The sequence below is a fragment of the Typha latifolia genome, chromosome 1 (assembly GCF_019914945.1).
Source record: "Typha latifolia isolate L0001 chromosome 1, TyphaL0001v2, whole genome shotgun sequence".
NCBI lineage: Eukaryota > Viridiplantae > Streptophyta > Magnoliopsida > Poales > Typhaceae > Typha > Typha latifolia.
In genome coordinates, this window is record NC_133086.1 from 4,039,124 (window position 1) to 4,055,765 (window position 16,642).

At 36.8% G+C, this 16,642-nt stretch overlaps 3 protein-coding genes and 1 long non-coding RNA gene across 18 annotated transcripts; 2 read left to right on the forward strand and 2 right to left on the reverse strand.

Moving 5' to 3' along the window:
- Nucleotides 1–38: 38 nt before the first annotated feature.
- On the forward strand, nt 39–6,193 carry LOC140800509 (uncharacterized). The gene is made up of 2 exons (XR_012111236.1): nt 39–260; nt 5,833–6,193. It is a non-coding gene; the product is annotated as an uncharacterized lncRNA (long non-coding RNA).
- Nucleotides 1,513–4,598, reverse strand: LOC140797307 (probable auxin efflux carrier component 8). Of its 3 annotated transcripts, none has more exons than XM_073150668.1 (6): nt 3,939–4,598; nt 2,701–2,845; nt 2,530–2,615; nt 2,286–2,443; nt 2,024–2,100; nt 1,513–1,926 (listed from the first exon to the last, which is right to left on the reverse strand). In XM_073150668.1, the coding sequence occupies exons 1-6, from the start codon at nt 4,444–4,446 to the stop codon at nt 1,857–1,859; spliced, it is 1,044 nt and encodes a 347-aa protein (XP_073006769.1). In that variant the 5' UTR covers nt 4,447–4,598; the 3' UTR covers nt 1,513–1,856. The 3 variants fall into 3 exon arrangements, with proteins under 3 accessions (XP_073006769.1, XP_073006761.1, XP_073006753.1); XM_073150660.1 differs by having other exon boundaries at nt 2,701–2,869; XM_073150652.1 differs by having other exon boundaries at nt 2,701–2,878; nt 3,939–4,589.
- A 631-nt stretch (nt 6,194–6,824) lies between the features above and the next one.
- On the reverse strand, nt 6,825–11,732 carry LOC140791553 (hypersensitive-induced response protein 1). 13 transcript variants are annotated; one of them, XM_073142239.1, is made up of 7 exons: nt 11,593–11,669; nt 11,052–11,147; nt 9,434–9,647; nt 8,831–8,951; nt 8,147–8,238; nt 7,976–8,072; nt 6,825–7,443 (listed from the first exon to the last, which is right to left on the reverse strand). In XM_073142239.1, exons 3-7 carry the CDS (start codon nt 9,620–9,622, stop codon nt 7,088–7,090), a joined length of 855 nt encoding a protein of 284 aa, XP_072998340.1. In that variant the 5' UTR covers nt 9,623–9,647; nt 11,052–11,147; nt 11,593–11,669; the 3' UTR covers nt 6,825–7,087. The 13 variants fall into 13 exon arrangements, with proteins under 13 accessions (XP_072998340.1, XP_072998331.1, XP_072998330.1 ...); XM_073142230.1 differs by having other exon boundaries at nt 9,434–9,748; nt 11,593–11,641; XM_073142229.1 differs by having other exon boundaries at nt 11,052–11,191; nt 11,593–11,634.
- A 207-nt stretch (nt 11,733–11,939) lies between these two features.
- LOC140790590 (splicing factor YJU2) lies at nt 11,940–16,464 on the forward strand. The gene is made up of 8 exons (XM_073140730.1): nt 11,940–12,341; nt 12,454–12,603; nt 12,686–12,820; nt 12,911–12,976; nt 13,506–13,571; nt 13,677–13,787; nt 15,173–15,263; nt 16,089–16,464. Exons 1-8 carry the CDS (start codon nt 12,144–12,146, stop codon nt 16,295–16,297), a joined length of 1,026 nt encoding a protein of 341 aa, XP_072996831.1. The 5' UTR covers nt 11,940–12,143; the 3' UTR covers nt 16,298–16,464.
- The last annotated feature ends 178 nt before the right edge of the window (nt 16,465–16,642 follow it).

The window sequence follows — 16,642 nt, forward strand, 5'->3', positions numbered from 1 at the left end:
GTACAATAAAAGGCCCAAAGAAGCGATCTTGGTGATCCGCATTATAATTTAGCCAGGCCTTCGGCCTAGTTTGGGCCATCAAAAAGGTGAGGAAAGAAGGGTTTATTACACGCGGTCCGCAAAGCGTTATTGCGTGGACTCCTACGATTTAAATTGGCGCTTTCGATTTGCCCACCACCTGTTTGCTGGAATGCCACTGTTAGAGTTCATGATTTGAAATGCATACTGCAAGATGATTGGGATGAGCTCTTAACCCTGGGGTAAGGAATGGCGCTTTAGTTATTTTTCGCTGCCTGTTTTTTAGTTATTCTGGTGATAACTTTGCTGGAAAGTTGTAAGATTGAAGCTTGATCAAGAAATTTAATGAATACTATTGTTTTGTATATATTTGTTGGGAGTACATTTATCTCATATTAATTACGACGACCAATGTGACTTCTGTTACTTGCCACATGATACTAGAAACTCAAGTCTCATTACGTATCAAACTAAGAAATATGTATTGCTTCCTATGCTTTTAAAATAAACTTGTACATGACCATCATTGTTTTTACAACTTCTTGTGAAGAATATTCTGTAGATTATATATGTAAACAAATTTATATGTGAAGGGACTGGAAAAAAATTACTTAAAAGCTTATATGTAGACAATGTATTTAACATCTTCATAAGAGAGAATAAATGCGAAAACTGATAGAAATGGAGAATATAATGCATTTACGAAAAAAGATAGAGTAGATTCAATATTTGTTTGTAGGTAGTGGGATACAAGATGTTTTTCATCTTTAGAGGTGTGAACACGGTGGTAGTCATTAATTTTAATGATTTGTATAATCTGTCAGCATAAATTGCTGGTTTCTAACTTTCGTTCTCAGTAAAATTTGTGCAAATTGTAAATCTGACTTGAATACTTTTGACCTCATAACTTTTCTTCTCAGAAAAATTTGCACAAATTGTGAGTCTGACTTTATTACTTTTGACTTCATAACATCATGTATATTCTCTATTCATAGATGTTGAACTTTTCACATACTATTTGTAAAACAAGGACACCCAAAGGCCAAAACTTTTGATCAGAACTCATTTTGTAAGTTAGAATTATGCAATTCTGTTGGTATGATTGATACAAAATATTGTACTTCACTGTTACTTGTGAAATTCATTATCAGGCTGTAATCATCTTATTTGGTAGTTGGCCTAATAGGCCAACTGTGGTGTATGTTTTAGTCTAATTCCTGGTCACAGATGTTAAACAGTTATCTTTTCCAATGCATATGCAAACACTTCCTCTTTAGTATTTACACATGAAATGGGCTACTTCCTCCATACTTCAGGAATGCTCTAGGTGGATTTCTCTTCTCCTCAACCTTAGGGTCTCTTATGCGAGCAGGTGTAGTAACACCTCTACACATAACCTGGCCAGTCTTGCTGCTAGAGATTGTATTTCTAAAGTAAGAACTGGATCCACCTTCCCTTTTGAGGCATGACCTTGTAAGATAACAAGTAGTTTAATTATTTCAATACATTATATTGAAGTTGGTTTAAGAGAAAGTATCTTCAAGAAACTTCCAAACACAATCCATGTTTCTATTATACAGATTCTCCTTAGTCCAATTCAGTCCTTTCATTTCCACTAGAGGAGACAGGTGCATCAACACCTTCTTTGTGAAGCAACACTTTTGGATCCTTTTATCTTGGCACAATCTTGTAAAATGTATCCTCGTATCTTTCTGCCACTGTCCTTTCTGATGCAGAGGTAAGGTTGTCCAGAAATTGTTGCCTCAGTCCTTTTTTTGTGTTCCTCTGTTGCATTCTTTTTGTAAGAATGTTTAACAGCATATTATCATTTTAGGCAGTTAATTAGGATCAAGCAGGAAGTAGTATGCCAGTGCTACAGGAACTGCTACGATCATGCCAAGGATTACCCTAGCAAAAAGACACAAGTATTCAGAGCCATCTTAGAGGTGGCTTTAAGAATAATGATACCATAACAGCATGAGAACTAAATAGGAACATTAATTACCCAGTGCTTAGAATATCTGGTTGTACACCGTACTCTTTTGCAAACACAAATGTCACTATTCCTTGCGGAAGAGCTGCCTGCATAAATTCACAATATCAATTATCCAACAACTAACCACATGATATAGTATGCATATAGGTAGAATTATATGTACGTATAATACCATGGTCGTGCACAAGAGTATTTCACATGTTTATAGCATACAGATAAACCAACCTGATGCTCTATGGTGTACTGAACATGTACTATGTAAAGAATATACCTGAACTATAGCCACTTTTAATAATATGCCCCTCATTCCAATAGCATAGGAAGAGATTGCCATCAGGGCTGGTCCTATGATGAACCTTAGTCCCATAGCAAAGACCATCATCCGAGCTCCACATGCGATGATGTTAGACTGTGATGCCGTGAAAAGACCTGTAATATTATCATTAGAATATTATTTAAGGACAGAAAATTTTCTTTATATGCAGTAACTTATCTGTACAACTGTCAGGCTGTACCTAGGCTGAACATTGCCATGCCAAGCCCCCCATCTGAGAGTATTGTTATGGAATTATGAATTACTAGTGGTAGCTTTAGTTCCCATCTGCAGATTATGATATCCAGTCACATGATATGAATGCCTTGTAGCTAGAAGAAAATCTGATTTATGCTTACACTTTATTTCTTACCTAAAGCTGATCAATGCCCAAACAAGACCTGCTAAACTTGCATAAGTGTTGGGATTAGCCACAAGCTTCTTCCCTATCATCAACAAAAAGAATAGGGTACCAGAACATCTCATGGACAGGGATTTGACTTCCTCTTCTTGCTGTCCTGCTTGTATTGGTACAGAAATGTCTGATTCTCCTTAAACATCAAAAGAGAAACCAAATACTCACCCTTTATGAACTTACCATCCAAAATATGTTGAAAGAAGTAAAACATGTTTGAGGAAATGAACAGGCATTGTATAGCAAGTTCATATGCATTGGAATAAAGAAAATTATGCATCTGAGGTTTGATCACTTACTATATAGAATTTAGAATGTAGATAATCTGGTCAACATAGAATATGAGTAATTTAGTCATTCTGATTTACTATATGTACTTTGATGATATCATCTAACACTAGTCAAAGATTTCAAGTACTAGAAAGCATCAGTTTGGAGACAAATGTCTCACTTTTTTAAACAAACATAGGAACATTCTATTACCATAACTTTTTATTTGGTTCCTTATTAAAATGTTTTACTGCTAGAAGTGTCTGAGTATTTTCTTGAAAATCAGTAGTAGTCTGCACTGAAAAATGTATTTGATATCTTGTGTAAGGCTTGAAGAAACTCCTTAATAGTGAGGCATTGTTTGAGGAGCCTAGATTCATACAAAGGTTGGATAATCCTATTCATATTCTTGTATTAAAGAAATTTGTAGCTAAAAATCAATAGAGATGGCAAAGCATAGTACTCCTGGTTAAAAGTTTATTTAAGGACCAGATATTTAATTTCATAGTCTTCTGACAGGAGGACATCTCTGTACACTTGAGTATTTTAATCTGCATGTGAAGATGTCTTATACTATTTCCATGGGATAGTGGAATAATGAAATCTCTGTATACTCTCTGAAATAAGGTTTCCAAAAGTCATAAGATGTTAAGATCATATGAGTGTATACTCATGCAAACCATAAGACACTTCTGGGGAACCTAGAATGGAGGTGTGAAGTTAACAAGGATTTTAGTTATTTAGATAATGACTTGTAAGTGACATTTCATACATTTGAATCTGGTAGAAACATATGTGCTACTGAAGTTCTGGGGAGGCTATTGTTACCTTGTTTTAAGTTGGCTGAAGAATTTATGCAAGTGTGATCAAGAAGAAATTATGAGATTAATCTGCTGAATATAGCAAACTTTAGGTTAGGCTCTTACCTGTATTTTCAGTTTGAGTTGAAGCAGCAATTCCCTTGGCAGCTCGGAACTCGAAGAGACATAGCAGAAGGTTATACCAGAGTAGACTCTGTAAGACAACTATCTGACTCAGGAGTTTAAAAGCTTCATCCCCATACATCCCTTTCAATAATGGAATACCAACAATCAAGGTGTTGGGCAGTGTGGATAGAGAAAACCCAGTAATTGTCCAGTCAAAAGCATTTCTATAGCATGCTTTACTGACAACTGCAAATATGAATACTGCAAGCAATTTTTGCACCATGTCTGAGAATAGAAGTTTAACGTTCATTTGGTAAGGATTGTTGGTGGAGATGACTTGGAAGGAGAGAAGAGGGATTGAAAATTTTGCCACAAACTTATTGATTCCTGAGCATTGTTCAGGGGTAAAGAGATTCCACCATTTGATGGACAGGTAAGCCAGGATCATAGTTACATAGAGTGGCACTGTTGCCTCAAAGACATGGTAGACATTTGTGGCAGAAAACATGTTGTATGATCTGAAAGAACATGAAAATCTTAGATCTGTTGGATCAACATCCTATCATGGACTCACTGTTGGCCTCTTATAGAAAGCCTTTTTCAGGGCCAAACCAACCTTCCTTGAACAAGTTAGCTTTAGCTTGGGCTCGAGAATTGTCTGAAATGCCCATGGGGAGTAAATCTGACTGTAGCTTCAGAAGTATGTGACACTGGAATGAATCTGGTCTGTATTAGAATTTAAACTATCATTGAACTTTCTTGATTTAAAACTATTACCTTTGCACAATCTACTAATATTTTTAAGTCTAATAACTCAACTTCTTCTTTTTGATCCTTATCTAATACTATTAAACTTATAGAGAGATCGGTTGCTTCTAAAGAACCTGGTCTTTTAATTTTTCCTGTTCATCTTCGCGTACAAACATCTGGCATCGAAAATACAAAGTTGTATCTGTAAAAGTGCATCATATCCAAACATTCCGCCTTTTCCTTTCCTACTATTTCCGTGGACCAGTATTATTCTGCTTGTGTGCTTATACATAGGTATCTACCTACATATTTAATGTGATGCTGATAATTTAATGATTTTGAATACTTTATACAGAGATTGAATGAAAGTAGGAAATGACTGGGAATATGATTACATAAGTAGGCTTGTTTCTGTCGTATAGTTATTTTGGCATTTTTGGGCAAAGGAACTGCCTTAGCTGGCTCTATCATAAAAGGGTGTTTGGTCAGAATTTGATGTCTCTAACCAAGGTATCCTTCAGGAGATAGAAAACTACAGTGGTAGGGTCCATGAACTATTGTGGATGGTAAATTCATAAACTATAGGTAGTTGATAACATTCACCAACTTATTAAGCATGAGTTTAACGGCATAATGCACATGCTGTAAGCCTGTAACAGTTTAAGTCCTCTCTTCTTTGAATAAGAGAAGTTACTTAGTGGTTCTCTGACATATCCTTCCACATTTTTCTTGTAGCCTTGGTAGTTTGTCTTGCATCCCTATGTTAAAAGATTATATACTTTTATTTGCAAAATCAAAATTTTCATCAGCTTGTGGTAGTTAGTCATATGATTGTCAGGATTTGTTAGTTATAACAATTTCCTTTGAAACAAGAGTAGATGCTACCTAAAAGGTTCCCCTATGCATCAGAATGTCAATTAATCTGTTACAACTATGGTGTTGTCTGCTTGAATCATAATTATCAGTAGATAACTGATTTTCCGTGCTCTGCTACCTTGTTAGTGTGGATTCTTTTTGCCGACTTGCTTTGACCATATAAACAGAAGCAATATTTTTTATTTGTTCTTTACTGTTTAAACTCAGTTTCTTGTCACATCCATTACTTTTATTCTCTTAACATTAATATTTTCCTCCTATTTGTTAGGCTTTGCACATATATAAAAGAGAAGGCAAGAATAAAGGAGTGAATTGTGGAGGAAGCAAGGGAGGGTGTCTATCGACTGTGCACAGACTGTTTCTTCATTAGGGGCAAAAGCATGGAATAAGTGCTGGGTGAAACTTGCTTTGATAACTGGAATTCTTCCTATAAATGACATCCATCTTCTTTAGTAAAGCCTCCCATTTACTCCTCTCTTTATGCAACTTCCTGTAAAAAGCCGGAGTGCAAGTTATCCATAGACTGTTCTGATACTGTGCACTACTCTAATCTTTATTCCCCTTAACTCTTCCTCAGGCATTGATGTTGATGGAACTAGTTCTTTTTCGAATTATTTGATGTGATTTAAGGATTTTATCCCTTATCAAATAAGTTGTCCATTTGATAGAAAGAGCTTGAGCTAGAATTATGGCTGTTCCCTAAGTTTAAATACACAACTGCAAAGGATGCTTTAGCTTTTCAGTTGGAATGCCAATCTAAGGAAATCAGGCATCCATGATGCTGCTGTTCTTTTTTCCCTCAACTCTGCCAACTTTGTAGTCAATGAATTCAGGGGTGCAAATGGGCGATTTCTGGGCTCACGGTGTGATTGAGCAGGCCCAACCACACCATGCACAAGAAGTAAATGGGATCATAGATGGTGGTAGAACCTGCTGTACTTCAAAAGAGTTCCCCAATATACAATTTAATTAACATCGAGCTGAGTTAAAATTAGAACAATTGCTCGCAACAATCAAATTTTTATTGGATTTTTTCCTAATCAGTTTAGAACCTTGAACAGCAGGCAGTTAGCTCTTTTTCACCATTGCATCTTTCCAATTCCTGGTATATTTTGGCATCGAATAACAACCCATAGTCCTTTGAGATAGAAATAACTGAAATTGAGGGGCAATAATGGCAAGCCAAAAGAAATTAATAAAGCACCATGTGGACATCTCGTGTACTATCGGATTTCATTCTTCCACACATCAAGGTTCAAATTTGTAAACCCATAAATTAACATGTATTTAACATGAAATATCTAGGTACATATTATCCACAACATTAATCACACTTCAAAGCATCAACAGTAAAAAAAAACCCCATAATTTACGCGAATTTAACATGAAATATACAGGTACACAATACCCGCAACATGAATCACACTTATAAAGCATCAGTAGTATAAAAAAGAAAAAACAATCCCACTATTTTGGTCAACTGCTCTGCCACCAAAGAACTATCCTCCTCTCACCAAACTCATTTATATAGTATTAGCCTGGAGGAGACCATCCCTTATTTGTGCAGCAACGTCCCTGACAGCCCCAGGGCCGTGGGGAATGAACACAGCAGATGACTTCGAGGCGGCCCCAATCTCTTTCATGGTGTCAAAATATTGGGTCACAAGAACCATATCCATGACATCTTTAGCTGAAGTCCCAGGAACGTTCTCTGAGAAGGCAAGGACACTGTCCCGCAGTCCGTCCACTATGGCTTGGCGCTGTCGTGCAATACCCAGCCCCGCCAAGTACTTCGATTCTGCATCTCCTTCGGCCCTCTTAATCTGCAATATCTTTTCAGCTTCAGCTTTCTCATTTGCTGCCAACCTCATCCTAGCAGCTGCACAGACATTTATTAACACTGTTAAAACTAACTACATGCCATACGACAATATATTATTTGTATCTTACACAGAAAAAAGAATATTTATGTAAAAAGAGTGTAAAGCATCTATCTCAACCAAAATCAGTAATTTGATTCACTCAACCAGCTTAGTTGATTTTCTACATAACGACAAATTAATGCTTGTGGATCCTTATAACCTAAAAAGCTGATCAAGAACATGCAAAGTCATAGGATATATTGAAGACATGATATTTTGTAAGCAAGAACTTTTCCCACTATACATCAGTCAATCCACTTATGCATGTGCTCTTTTGAAATTTGACAGCATTAACAGGAGATGTCTATACAAGCTCCTCTAGATAAGTAAAATCTCAGATACTTGGAAGAGAGTTATGAGAATTATGTGGAAAATTTTATGAGTACTATGTGAAAATCATATGTACAGATATATGCATATAAAATAGAGGGGGAAACTAAAACTTGGATGAATGTACTCCAAAGCAGTGAAATGTAGTGATGTACTTGCCTGCATTAATCTCATTCATTGCTCTCTTAACATGCTCATCAGGCTCAATATCAGTGATTAGTGTTTGAACAATCTCATAACCATACATTGACATTGCCTATATCACAGAGAAATTAGGTCAGTCAAATAGTTGTAAGTTCGTACTTAATAACAAACGAACAGATTGACAACCTTTTCGAGTTCATCTTCCACAGATTTTGCAATATCATTCTTCTGCTCGAATGCATCATCTATGTTCAGCTTGGGAACGCTGGCCCTGATGACTGAACAGTAGCAACAAAATTCTGTTAGCATATATTGCTTTTGAATCAAACTTTACAAACCACATACTCTTACCCCTAAAAGAGTCCTCTATCTAGTGTATAACAAGGCCATTAAGTAATATATCATTACCAATCTTGTTTGCATATCTGAGTGCCCACTTCATGGGAATTTTTTTTTCGTCCATTATATCACTTAATAGCAGCACTTAGCTCGAAATTATATGTGATTACAAGAGTGATAATTGATGTATCTTGATTCTTGAGTATTAATAGTATTAATCTTCATGCATTTATAGTAGAAGTGAATAAACTTGGAAACGTTATGGCAAGAATAAAATCAATCAAATGCATCATTGCTTTCATTCACACTCACAAGAGACACATGTCAATACATAGAGAAAAAAGGACATCAAGTACTCCACAGATTTTCATCAAAATAAAAGGTACTCTAGGGATATGCAGTTGGTGTTTTATACCATGGCAAGATGCACAAGTAAGTTATTGAATATTCAGGTCAAGTACTATAAGCCTAAGAATTCAGTTGGAGAAAACTTAACAGGTTTTGTTAGACTTTATCCAAGTGCAAACCTACCATCAAAAACATATGATTGAATTTGCTCCCTTGTGTTGCTAAGCTTATAAAAGGCATCAGATGCCTTATCAGCAAGAGCTCGATACTGAACAGATGCAACAACAGTGACAAACACGTTATCCTGCAGCGCAAAAAACTTTATAAGGTCCATAGCTTCAGAACTACATTATCCATGCTGCATCTTGACATTAATAAGTCATAAGAAGTAAGAAGTGCAACCTAAATCAGCAGCTTAACAAATGTCCATTTATGTATTGAGTTGATTATTACCCAATAAAGTTCATTTTCTAAAACAAAATCTAAATAATATCTTTAGCCTGTATTTTATATCTCCCACTTCGAAAAGCTGCCCTTCAAGGAAGAAAGTCTATCAGATGGCTTTTTTTTAATGCCAGTTTTCTTGGATCATATGAAAGGTAAATAAATAAAACAGAGATACAGTGAGCATTTTAGAAAGAAGACCTCTATGGTAATTGAGAGAAGCACTAGTATGCTGAACAAGATGTCAAAGCATTGTTGCCATAAACCTGCCTAAAAATCTCTCTCCACAATTTAACATAATATAGAACCCTAAACAGAGATGAATATGTGAAGGAGGCCAACCTTTGTCTTAGTCTCACAACGGACATCAAGTTGCTGAACACGCAATGAAAGATAACCAGCAATCTGTTTCCCTAGGCACCATGGCAAAAAGTGGCATCCAGGCTCAAGTATCTCATCAAACCTCCCAAAAGTTTCTCTGATGGCAACAGTTGACTGGTCCACTTGAATGCAACCAAGTGCCTGACCCATGTCTTATCTAAAGAGAAAAAAGAAACTATATTCCACTTTCTGTCAGCTATTATCAGAAAGATTCAGAACCGGCATGTTTAGCAACTGTCTACCTATCTTCTCTATTAAGGTTACTTCATAGAAAAACTGTTGGGCAGAGTCAAAATCCAACAGCAGTATTAGAAAAAAAAAAGGAGAATAATAACGCAGAATTCAAATGGTGATAATCCAAGTAACATAAAATTATTGCCCTACTATAGGATAACTTAAACGTACAAATCACAAAAAACAACCATGTCATTGTCATATATAATATATGGAAGAAAAATAATTGCAACTGTCATATAGAGCATCTCCCAAGGTCTTATATATGAACTAGAAGTCTCACATTAACAATTAATAACCCAAGAAAAGAAGATGCAGAATAAGACAGCAGAAAGAAAAAAAAAAGAAACCAAAAGACTAATTAAAAAAAGATTCAATCGATCTAAGTAACTCACTGACTGGGCGAAATAAATCCAATACCACATCATACAAAGCTAGACCTTCACCATAATTAAATCAATCTAAGTAACAAACGGATGTAGTTAAAAGGTAAATCACATAAACTTTTGTGACTTTGTCAGCCAATAGCTCATCAGATCAGCAGAAAAATGATAATCTATCATTTACTATTAGAAATTAGAAATCACAACAAGAACTTTGCAAAAAATTAAAGTTCACCATATGGAAATTTGCGGATCTCTCTAAAAAGAATATGCAATGACTTTATTAGCACCATCTTTTCTATTAAGAAACTCTAACTCTTTGAGATAGCGCAGAGAATTTTTAAAATCACAGACAAATGATCCATCATCCATGTGAGGAATTACACAGAGAAATGAACATAGATATGGAAAGTATGGTGTATGAATATTACCTCAGAAATAAATCCAAGGATGATATCCTAGAGAGGGATGTTGGAAACTACAAAGAGTGTTATGAATGTCTCGGACTCTCAGCCTACAGGCATTTATATCCTAAGAAGAAAATGAAAAGGTCCAAATGCCAAGTCCAGACAGGAAGGCCACTTCATGCCAATATTTTTGAATCAATGTATGGCCCAGATATCTTGAATAAACAAATAATCAGCAAGATGCAATCTATAATATATACTAGTGGGTGAACCACATCAAGACCCAGAGCTGCCAATATTTTAATTTTAGTCTCCAGAACCTAGCCAGAAGAGCAGACAACTGACATTAGGAGATCCACCATCAATAGTAGTAAAGAATTACAGTTGTTCCAGCCATATCTTTTTAGAATATCAATCTTCTCATTTTGAACACCACAAATGAATTTACAGGCTGGAGTGACAGAATTGTCAAATCTAATCGAATCAAACACAGCCACTTCATTAAATGTGGGAATTAATAAGAAACTATATCAAATAGTTATGCGCATCACTAACAAGAGTTTTATCTGCTTTGAGGCTTTTACGTGGTGAAGCAATCGTGATGAAGCTTCCAACAAACCCAAGAATTTTCATCACGAACTAATCAACAACCTGTCAATGTTGCCCAACATTATCACGATTCTGTCTCTTTTCTCCTAATAGCAAAAACAAAAAAGAATTTATCCGAGATGAGTTTTCAAGTGGTTCGGTATTAATGGAGAAACAGAAAATTCCTCTCCGTAACAAAAATATCTCATAGACTGGTCCAGAATTAATTCCAAGGAGCTACCAATCACAAGACTCACCAACCCTCCGAATCAAAGAGCAAAGCGCGTCAAATTCTTACCCAAAACTGAAGTGCGTCAAATCTAAACACAAAATTGCGACTCGAAGCAAAACTAAAAAGAAAAGCAATCTAAATTCAAACAAGTAGGGAAGTCTTTCTCTCACCTTACAATGACAAAAGACGATCCGAAGGATCACGCAGAACAAGCAAAAAGCTAGGGCTTTTATAACCGGACAAGAGATTAGAGACAAAAGGGAACGGTGTAATTACATCGGAAGTTTACCCGGAAGTCGTCGGCGACTGCGGCAAGAGAGGACGAACCGTAGACGGTACTCGGCAACTATAATAAGATAACCGCGTCGCGTGGCCAGGATCTTATCCAATTCCTCGATCCGCCCCGAAACAACCGCGGGGCCCACGGCTCAACTTGCCTCGTGGCAATAGTGATAACTGATGAGCATTCCATTATGAAGTCTGAGCCCGGCCCAAATACAATGGGGCCTCTTCCTTCGGATTTCTTACTAATCGGATCCGGAACCGGATCCGGCTCGAGAAGTGAAGCGGATCCGATCCCTGTTACTCCTACTAGTTGTAGGACTCGGGTCCGATCCGGAATCGGATCTGGCTCGAGAGGTGAAGCGGATCCGATCCCTGTCAATTCCACCATGGCCCTTTTTCCGGTGTCTCAATTTCCCCTCGTAATCTCGCGTTGCTGCGACTTGTGTAGCGGCGAGGTTCTTCTCCACGGCGGCGGGGATTAGGGTTCCGGCGTTTGATCCGGCAGTTGATTCGGCGGCGGAGGAGAACAGAAAGAGAGCAAGATGGGTGAGCGGAAAGTCCTCAACAAGTACTACCCGCCGGACTTCGATCCGGCGAAGATTCCGAGGCGGCGGCAGCCTAAGAACCAGCAGATGAAGGTGAGGATGATGCTTCCCATGAGCATCCGTTGCAACACCTGCGGCACCTACATCTACAAGGGCACAAAGTTCAATTCCCGCAAGGAAGACGCCGTAGGCGAGGTATGATGATTTTTTTCCATCTTTTTATGGATATTCTCATATGTAGTGATCGATAATAGATTAATGCTTTCTTGTATAAAAAGGTAACCTTGATATGATCTGTGCTCTCCAGGCGTACTTGGGGATCCAAAAGATCCGGTTTTACATTAAGTGCACCAGGTGTTCGGCGGAAATTACCTTTAAAACGGATCCCCAGAACTCAGACTACACGGTGGAATCGGGAGCTGCCCGGAATTTTGAGCCTTGGCGCGACGAAGAGGATGTGAGTGATTTGGACTAGTGTAGTTATTAGACTGGATTAGTTGTGTTCTTGTGCTAATGCTCTTGGGCTTCTTTTTTATTAGGCAAAAGACAAGGAGAAGAGGAAAAGGGATGCCGAAGAGATGGGGGATGCAATGAAGTCGTTGGAGAATAGAGCGCTTGATTCGAAGCAAGACATGGATATACTTGCTGCGCTGGAAGAAATGAGATCTATGAAGGTAATACTTTTTTTTTCATTTTCTTTTCCTGCGGCCTTTATTCACTACTCAATTTTTTATTCTGATTGATCTTTCCTTTCTATTTTGCAGTCAAGGCATGCCACTGTCAGTTTTGAGGACATGTTGGAGACCTTGAAACGTTCAGCTCATGAGACGGTAATACTTTGCTAGTCTTATTTGTTTATAGATATTTTCCTTTTTCATTTTAGTGAAATTTTATCTTATGATGACTGTAAGAGCAGATTTGAGATCATAGTTGGTTTTTGGGTTGTAGGGCGTTCTACCTCTTTAGATATGAGCATTTTTTCGTTGTGTGATTTTTATCTTGCAATTATGGCTTATAAGTACGGAATAAAGTAGAAGATTGAAAAAGAAGGTTTGTGAAGAAACTTGGAAATCTTAGGTGAGGTACAGAGTTTTTACTCAAATATAAGCCTCAGTCTTGCACCATGGCATTAGGTCAGAACCAAGTTACCATTTATATCTTCTAGGTGAAGTAGCCATCCAGTGTAGGTATGCATTGTTGAACACTTATCGTAGATTTTGGTTAAGTATGAAAATATGGTCGTCTTCTCTTGCGATTGGTTGCTGCCTGCTTGGTTTTTCAGTTTGGTGCGCTTATAGATTATGTGTATTTTGTACACGTTGGTATGGGGTTTTCTAATAAACTACCAATGGTTGACAGGTGCATAATGATACGGAAGAGCTGGATGAAGCAGATGAAGCGCTAATTAAATCAATCACTTTTCAAGTTAGCATTTTATCCGTCATTGTTGTTTCTTTGTTTCACTTTCAAGGTTATTGTTAATTGTTGTGGTGATTGATACATTTGCTAATAAGCTAGTATCTTGTCCAGGGTTCAAAGGATTATGTCCGGCGGTTGAGTGATGATGAGGATGATGATATTGATGAAGAGCCAGGTCAATCATCATTCAATTCAAACGAACCATTAGAAGACAATGTGAAGGTATTTACCTCTAAATATATTTCTTGATTGCAATAGTCATTCATCTCACTTTAGTATAATATTTAAAAAGTTACCTTGGGTTCTATTTTTTCTCCTATTGAGTCATTTCGTTGGCTAAAAATGGAAATTTTTAACTAAAAGAGAGTAACCAAGAGCGTCATGAATGGAATATGATGTTTCACGTCATCTTTTCAAGGAGGATAATGTAAACACTGCCTAGGATAGAATAATTTGGAAGTAAATTATTGTCCTATGCAACAATCAACAACCACAATCACAAAGCATCTAGTTTCTGCTATCTGGTAAATTATTTTTCTGTAATAATAAGATATTTAAAGCCTTGTTAGGTGATGTAGAAGGGTGAAGATCCCTAGCATGTTTATTTGTCTTGATTCTTTTTTATGGATTTGTCCGTTCAGAACTTTGTAGTGGATTGGTTGGAAAGTTTTCTAAGTACGAGGAAAGTTGTGGATCACGACGTTTTTTTGGAAAATCTAAAATGACTTATTTTTAAATCCTACCATCTTCCTTGTAATCAAGCCACTGTCATCTGGTTTTCAAAGATCCTTGGTTGCATCTCTTGTAATTTAGTTTCTGAAGTGACTTTATATGTTGTACTTTCAAGCCTTGAAATCAGCTGTTTATACTGTTTGATTGATTGGTGTTGATAAGGACATTATCATTATTAGTTTCTTAGAAGGTGATATGCCATAATCATTACAAGTAGCATGTCTCCGCCTATGTCAGTCTGAAATGCTCCAGCTATGACGCTAGGAGCCCCTAATGTCATAAGTAATTGTTTAGTTTGGAGCAGGACATTTCGGAGATGTGAAAGTCAAAAGTAACCCAAGTATGAGGAGCCATCAATGATAGTGTTCCTTCATTATGTTCACTTGGGATGATGCACTGCAGTTAAAAGAATTGACTGCAGATAATTACTTTTTTTCCATATTGACTAATCTGCAATTATCCTCTTTTGTATATTCAACCTCCAAAGAAAGATCTTGCTGAAAAGGAAGAACCTAAAGTACACCTTTGGAATCTTTTCTTTTTAATTTTCTCCTCTGTTTCTTGAACTGAATCATTTATGCATAGAAATCTATAAATTTTTTGTTTTATTTTGTTGTATTGTTTTTCTGTATCCAGATCTAGATACATTATTGGAACATGAATCCATGTTGGGATCAATACTGGATACCTTAAGCATATTTTTATCCACTAAAATTTTAGTTCAATATACACAAGCAATTTACACCCTTAGGATTGAGAATGCTTAAAAATTTTAACAAATATTTCTTTACTAGCTGTCTTATTTGCTACACCGTTTAGTCTTATAGCTTCTGCTTTCTGTTGCTTGAAGCTCATAAAGTTATCGTCTTCTGCAGAAAATCAGTCCTGCAGAACTTCCAAGTAAGGTTCAAAATCCAACAGATGTATTAACAAAAGCAAGTACTTCTGCCAGCTCGAAGAGTGGAGGTATGTCTTATGCTAAAGATTACATTCAGACCTTTGCATTGAACTAATTTTGCTATTATAGTGAAGAAATTCTTTGCTGCTTTGCTGCATTGTAAATTCTTTTCATCATTACACACACACATAGCCACCACATTCAGCAGTCTTGCTCATGACCTCTTCCATTATAAATTTTTTAGACCAGATATACTGTTTTCCATCTGGAATGAGGGCAATGGTGTTCATGATTTTCTTTACCGGTGGTTTATAAGTTTCAATTTTCTCTAGATAAGTAGAAGCTTTGACGGATGGCTGTGTAAAACAGAGTTTAGACAAATAGATGGTAGATTCACAGAATGGTCTCATGTCAAATGCAAGAGTAATTAATGGTGCAAATATGAATAAATCTGTTATGTTAATCATTCTATTTACTATTCAATGCTTGAAACCTATGCTACGTCTAATGTAAAGAATTTTACAAGCTTCCTGCAGTCATACTGGGAGAGTTCATATTAAATCAGTACATATTAGTATTCAGGTTTTTTTAAAATGGATAATCTGCCTTGACTTAGCGCTGCATCCCGGCTAATCTAAAGAAATATGAAGTTGATCCTCAACTCTTCAAGCTTTTAAGTAGGTCTAGCTGGTAACCTTGGAGACAGCACAGCATACAATATGGTTCCATCTTAAAGTACCAGATGGTTTCTTATTGAGGAAGTAATCTAGCCATGCATCTTTTGTTCTTTAGCGACTGCCTGCGGTATTTAAGATTTCATATATTGCAGAAATGATTAGCTCTTCATTTTACTTCAAATATTTCTTACTTACCATCAAATATATGTTGTACAGGAACTAGAAGTGGCTCATCATTTATCATGCCAAAATTCGTGTTGAAACCAAGGCCTGCTACAGATGTTCCTCCTAAAAGGCCTCGGACAGGACCTGTAGAAATTGATGGCTCAGAAGGCAGAGAAGGCAACAAGCAGGTGGAAGCCAGCAAGATGGAAACTGGTCTTCAGTCTCTTTGCCAAAATTACAATAGTGATGAGAGTGAGTGATTCTGCAAATGCTGTGTAGCATATATCAACTGTAGGTATTTGTTCTATTTCTTAGCTCTGATTAACCGTTGCACTGAAAATGAAGCATGATTTGATATGCTCTGTTGTAAAGACTGCAGTGGCAGGCCATTCTGGCAAGAAGTAAAAGATGCAACATAAGTTGTTTATGATTTTGAGTATCATATGAAGATTCATCATTAGGGTTTTCTTGAATTCAAATAGGTTCAAGGCTTCTTCACGTCTTGTGTTTGTCATTTTATTTCACAGAAAAGTCCATTATCCGGATAATTTAACGCACTGCACCATCCAGATAAGGCTTAACCTGAAGTAATGCATCTAATTCTC

Excerpts from the sequence above, each read along its gene's own strand:
- LOC140797307 (XM_073150652.1), bottom strand. The coding sequence starts at position 4,446 with ATGTTTTCTGCCACAAATGTCTACCATGTCTTTGAGGCAACAGTGCCA. Across the intron at positions 2,444-2,529 it reads CATGGCAATGTTCAGCCTAG|GTCTTTTCACGGCATCACAG; the intron begins GTACAGCCTGAC and ends ATAATATTACAG. Across the intron at positions 1,927-2,023 it reads CCAGATATTCTAAGCACTGG|GGTAATCCTTGGCATGATCG; the intron begins GTAATTAATGTT and ends TCTTTTTGCTAG.
- LOC140791553 (XM_073142232.1), bottom strand. The coding sequence starts at position 9,622 with ATGGGTCAGGCACTTGGTTGCATTCAAGTGGACCAGTCAACTGTTGCC. Across the intron at positions 8,073-8,146 it reads TGGAAGATGAACTCGAAAAG|GCAATGTCAATGTATGGTTA; the intron begins GTTGTCAATCTG and ends TCTGTGATATAG. Across the intron at positions 7,444-7,975 it reads AATGAATGAGATTAATGCAG|CTGCTAGGATGAGGTTGGCA; the intron begins GCAAGTACATCA and ends ATGTCTGTGCAG.
- LOC140790590 (XM_073140730.1), top strand. The coding sequence starts at position 12,144 with ATGGGTGAGCGGAAAGTCCTCAACAAGTACTACCCGCCGGACTTCGAT. Across the intron at positions 12,604-12,685 it reads CTTGGCGCGACGAAGAGGAT|GCAAAAGACAAGGAGAAGAG; the intron begins GTGAGTGATTTG and ends CTTTTTTATTAG. Across the intron at positions 13,572-13,676 it reads TTAAATCAATCACTTTTCAA|GGTTCAAAGGATTATGTCCG; the intron begins GTTAGCATTTTA and ends TATCTTGTCCAG.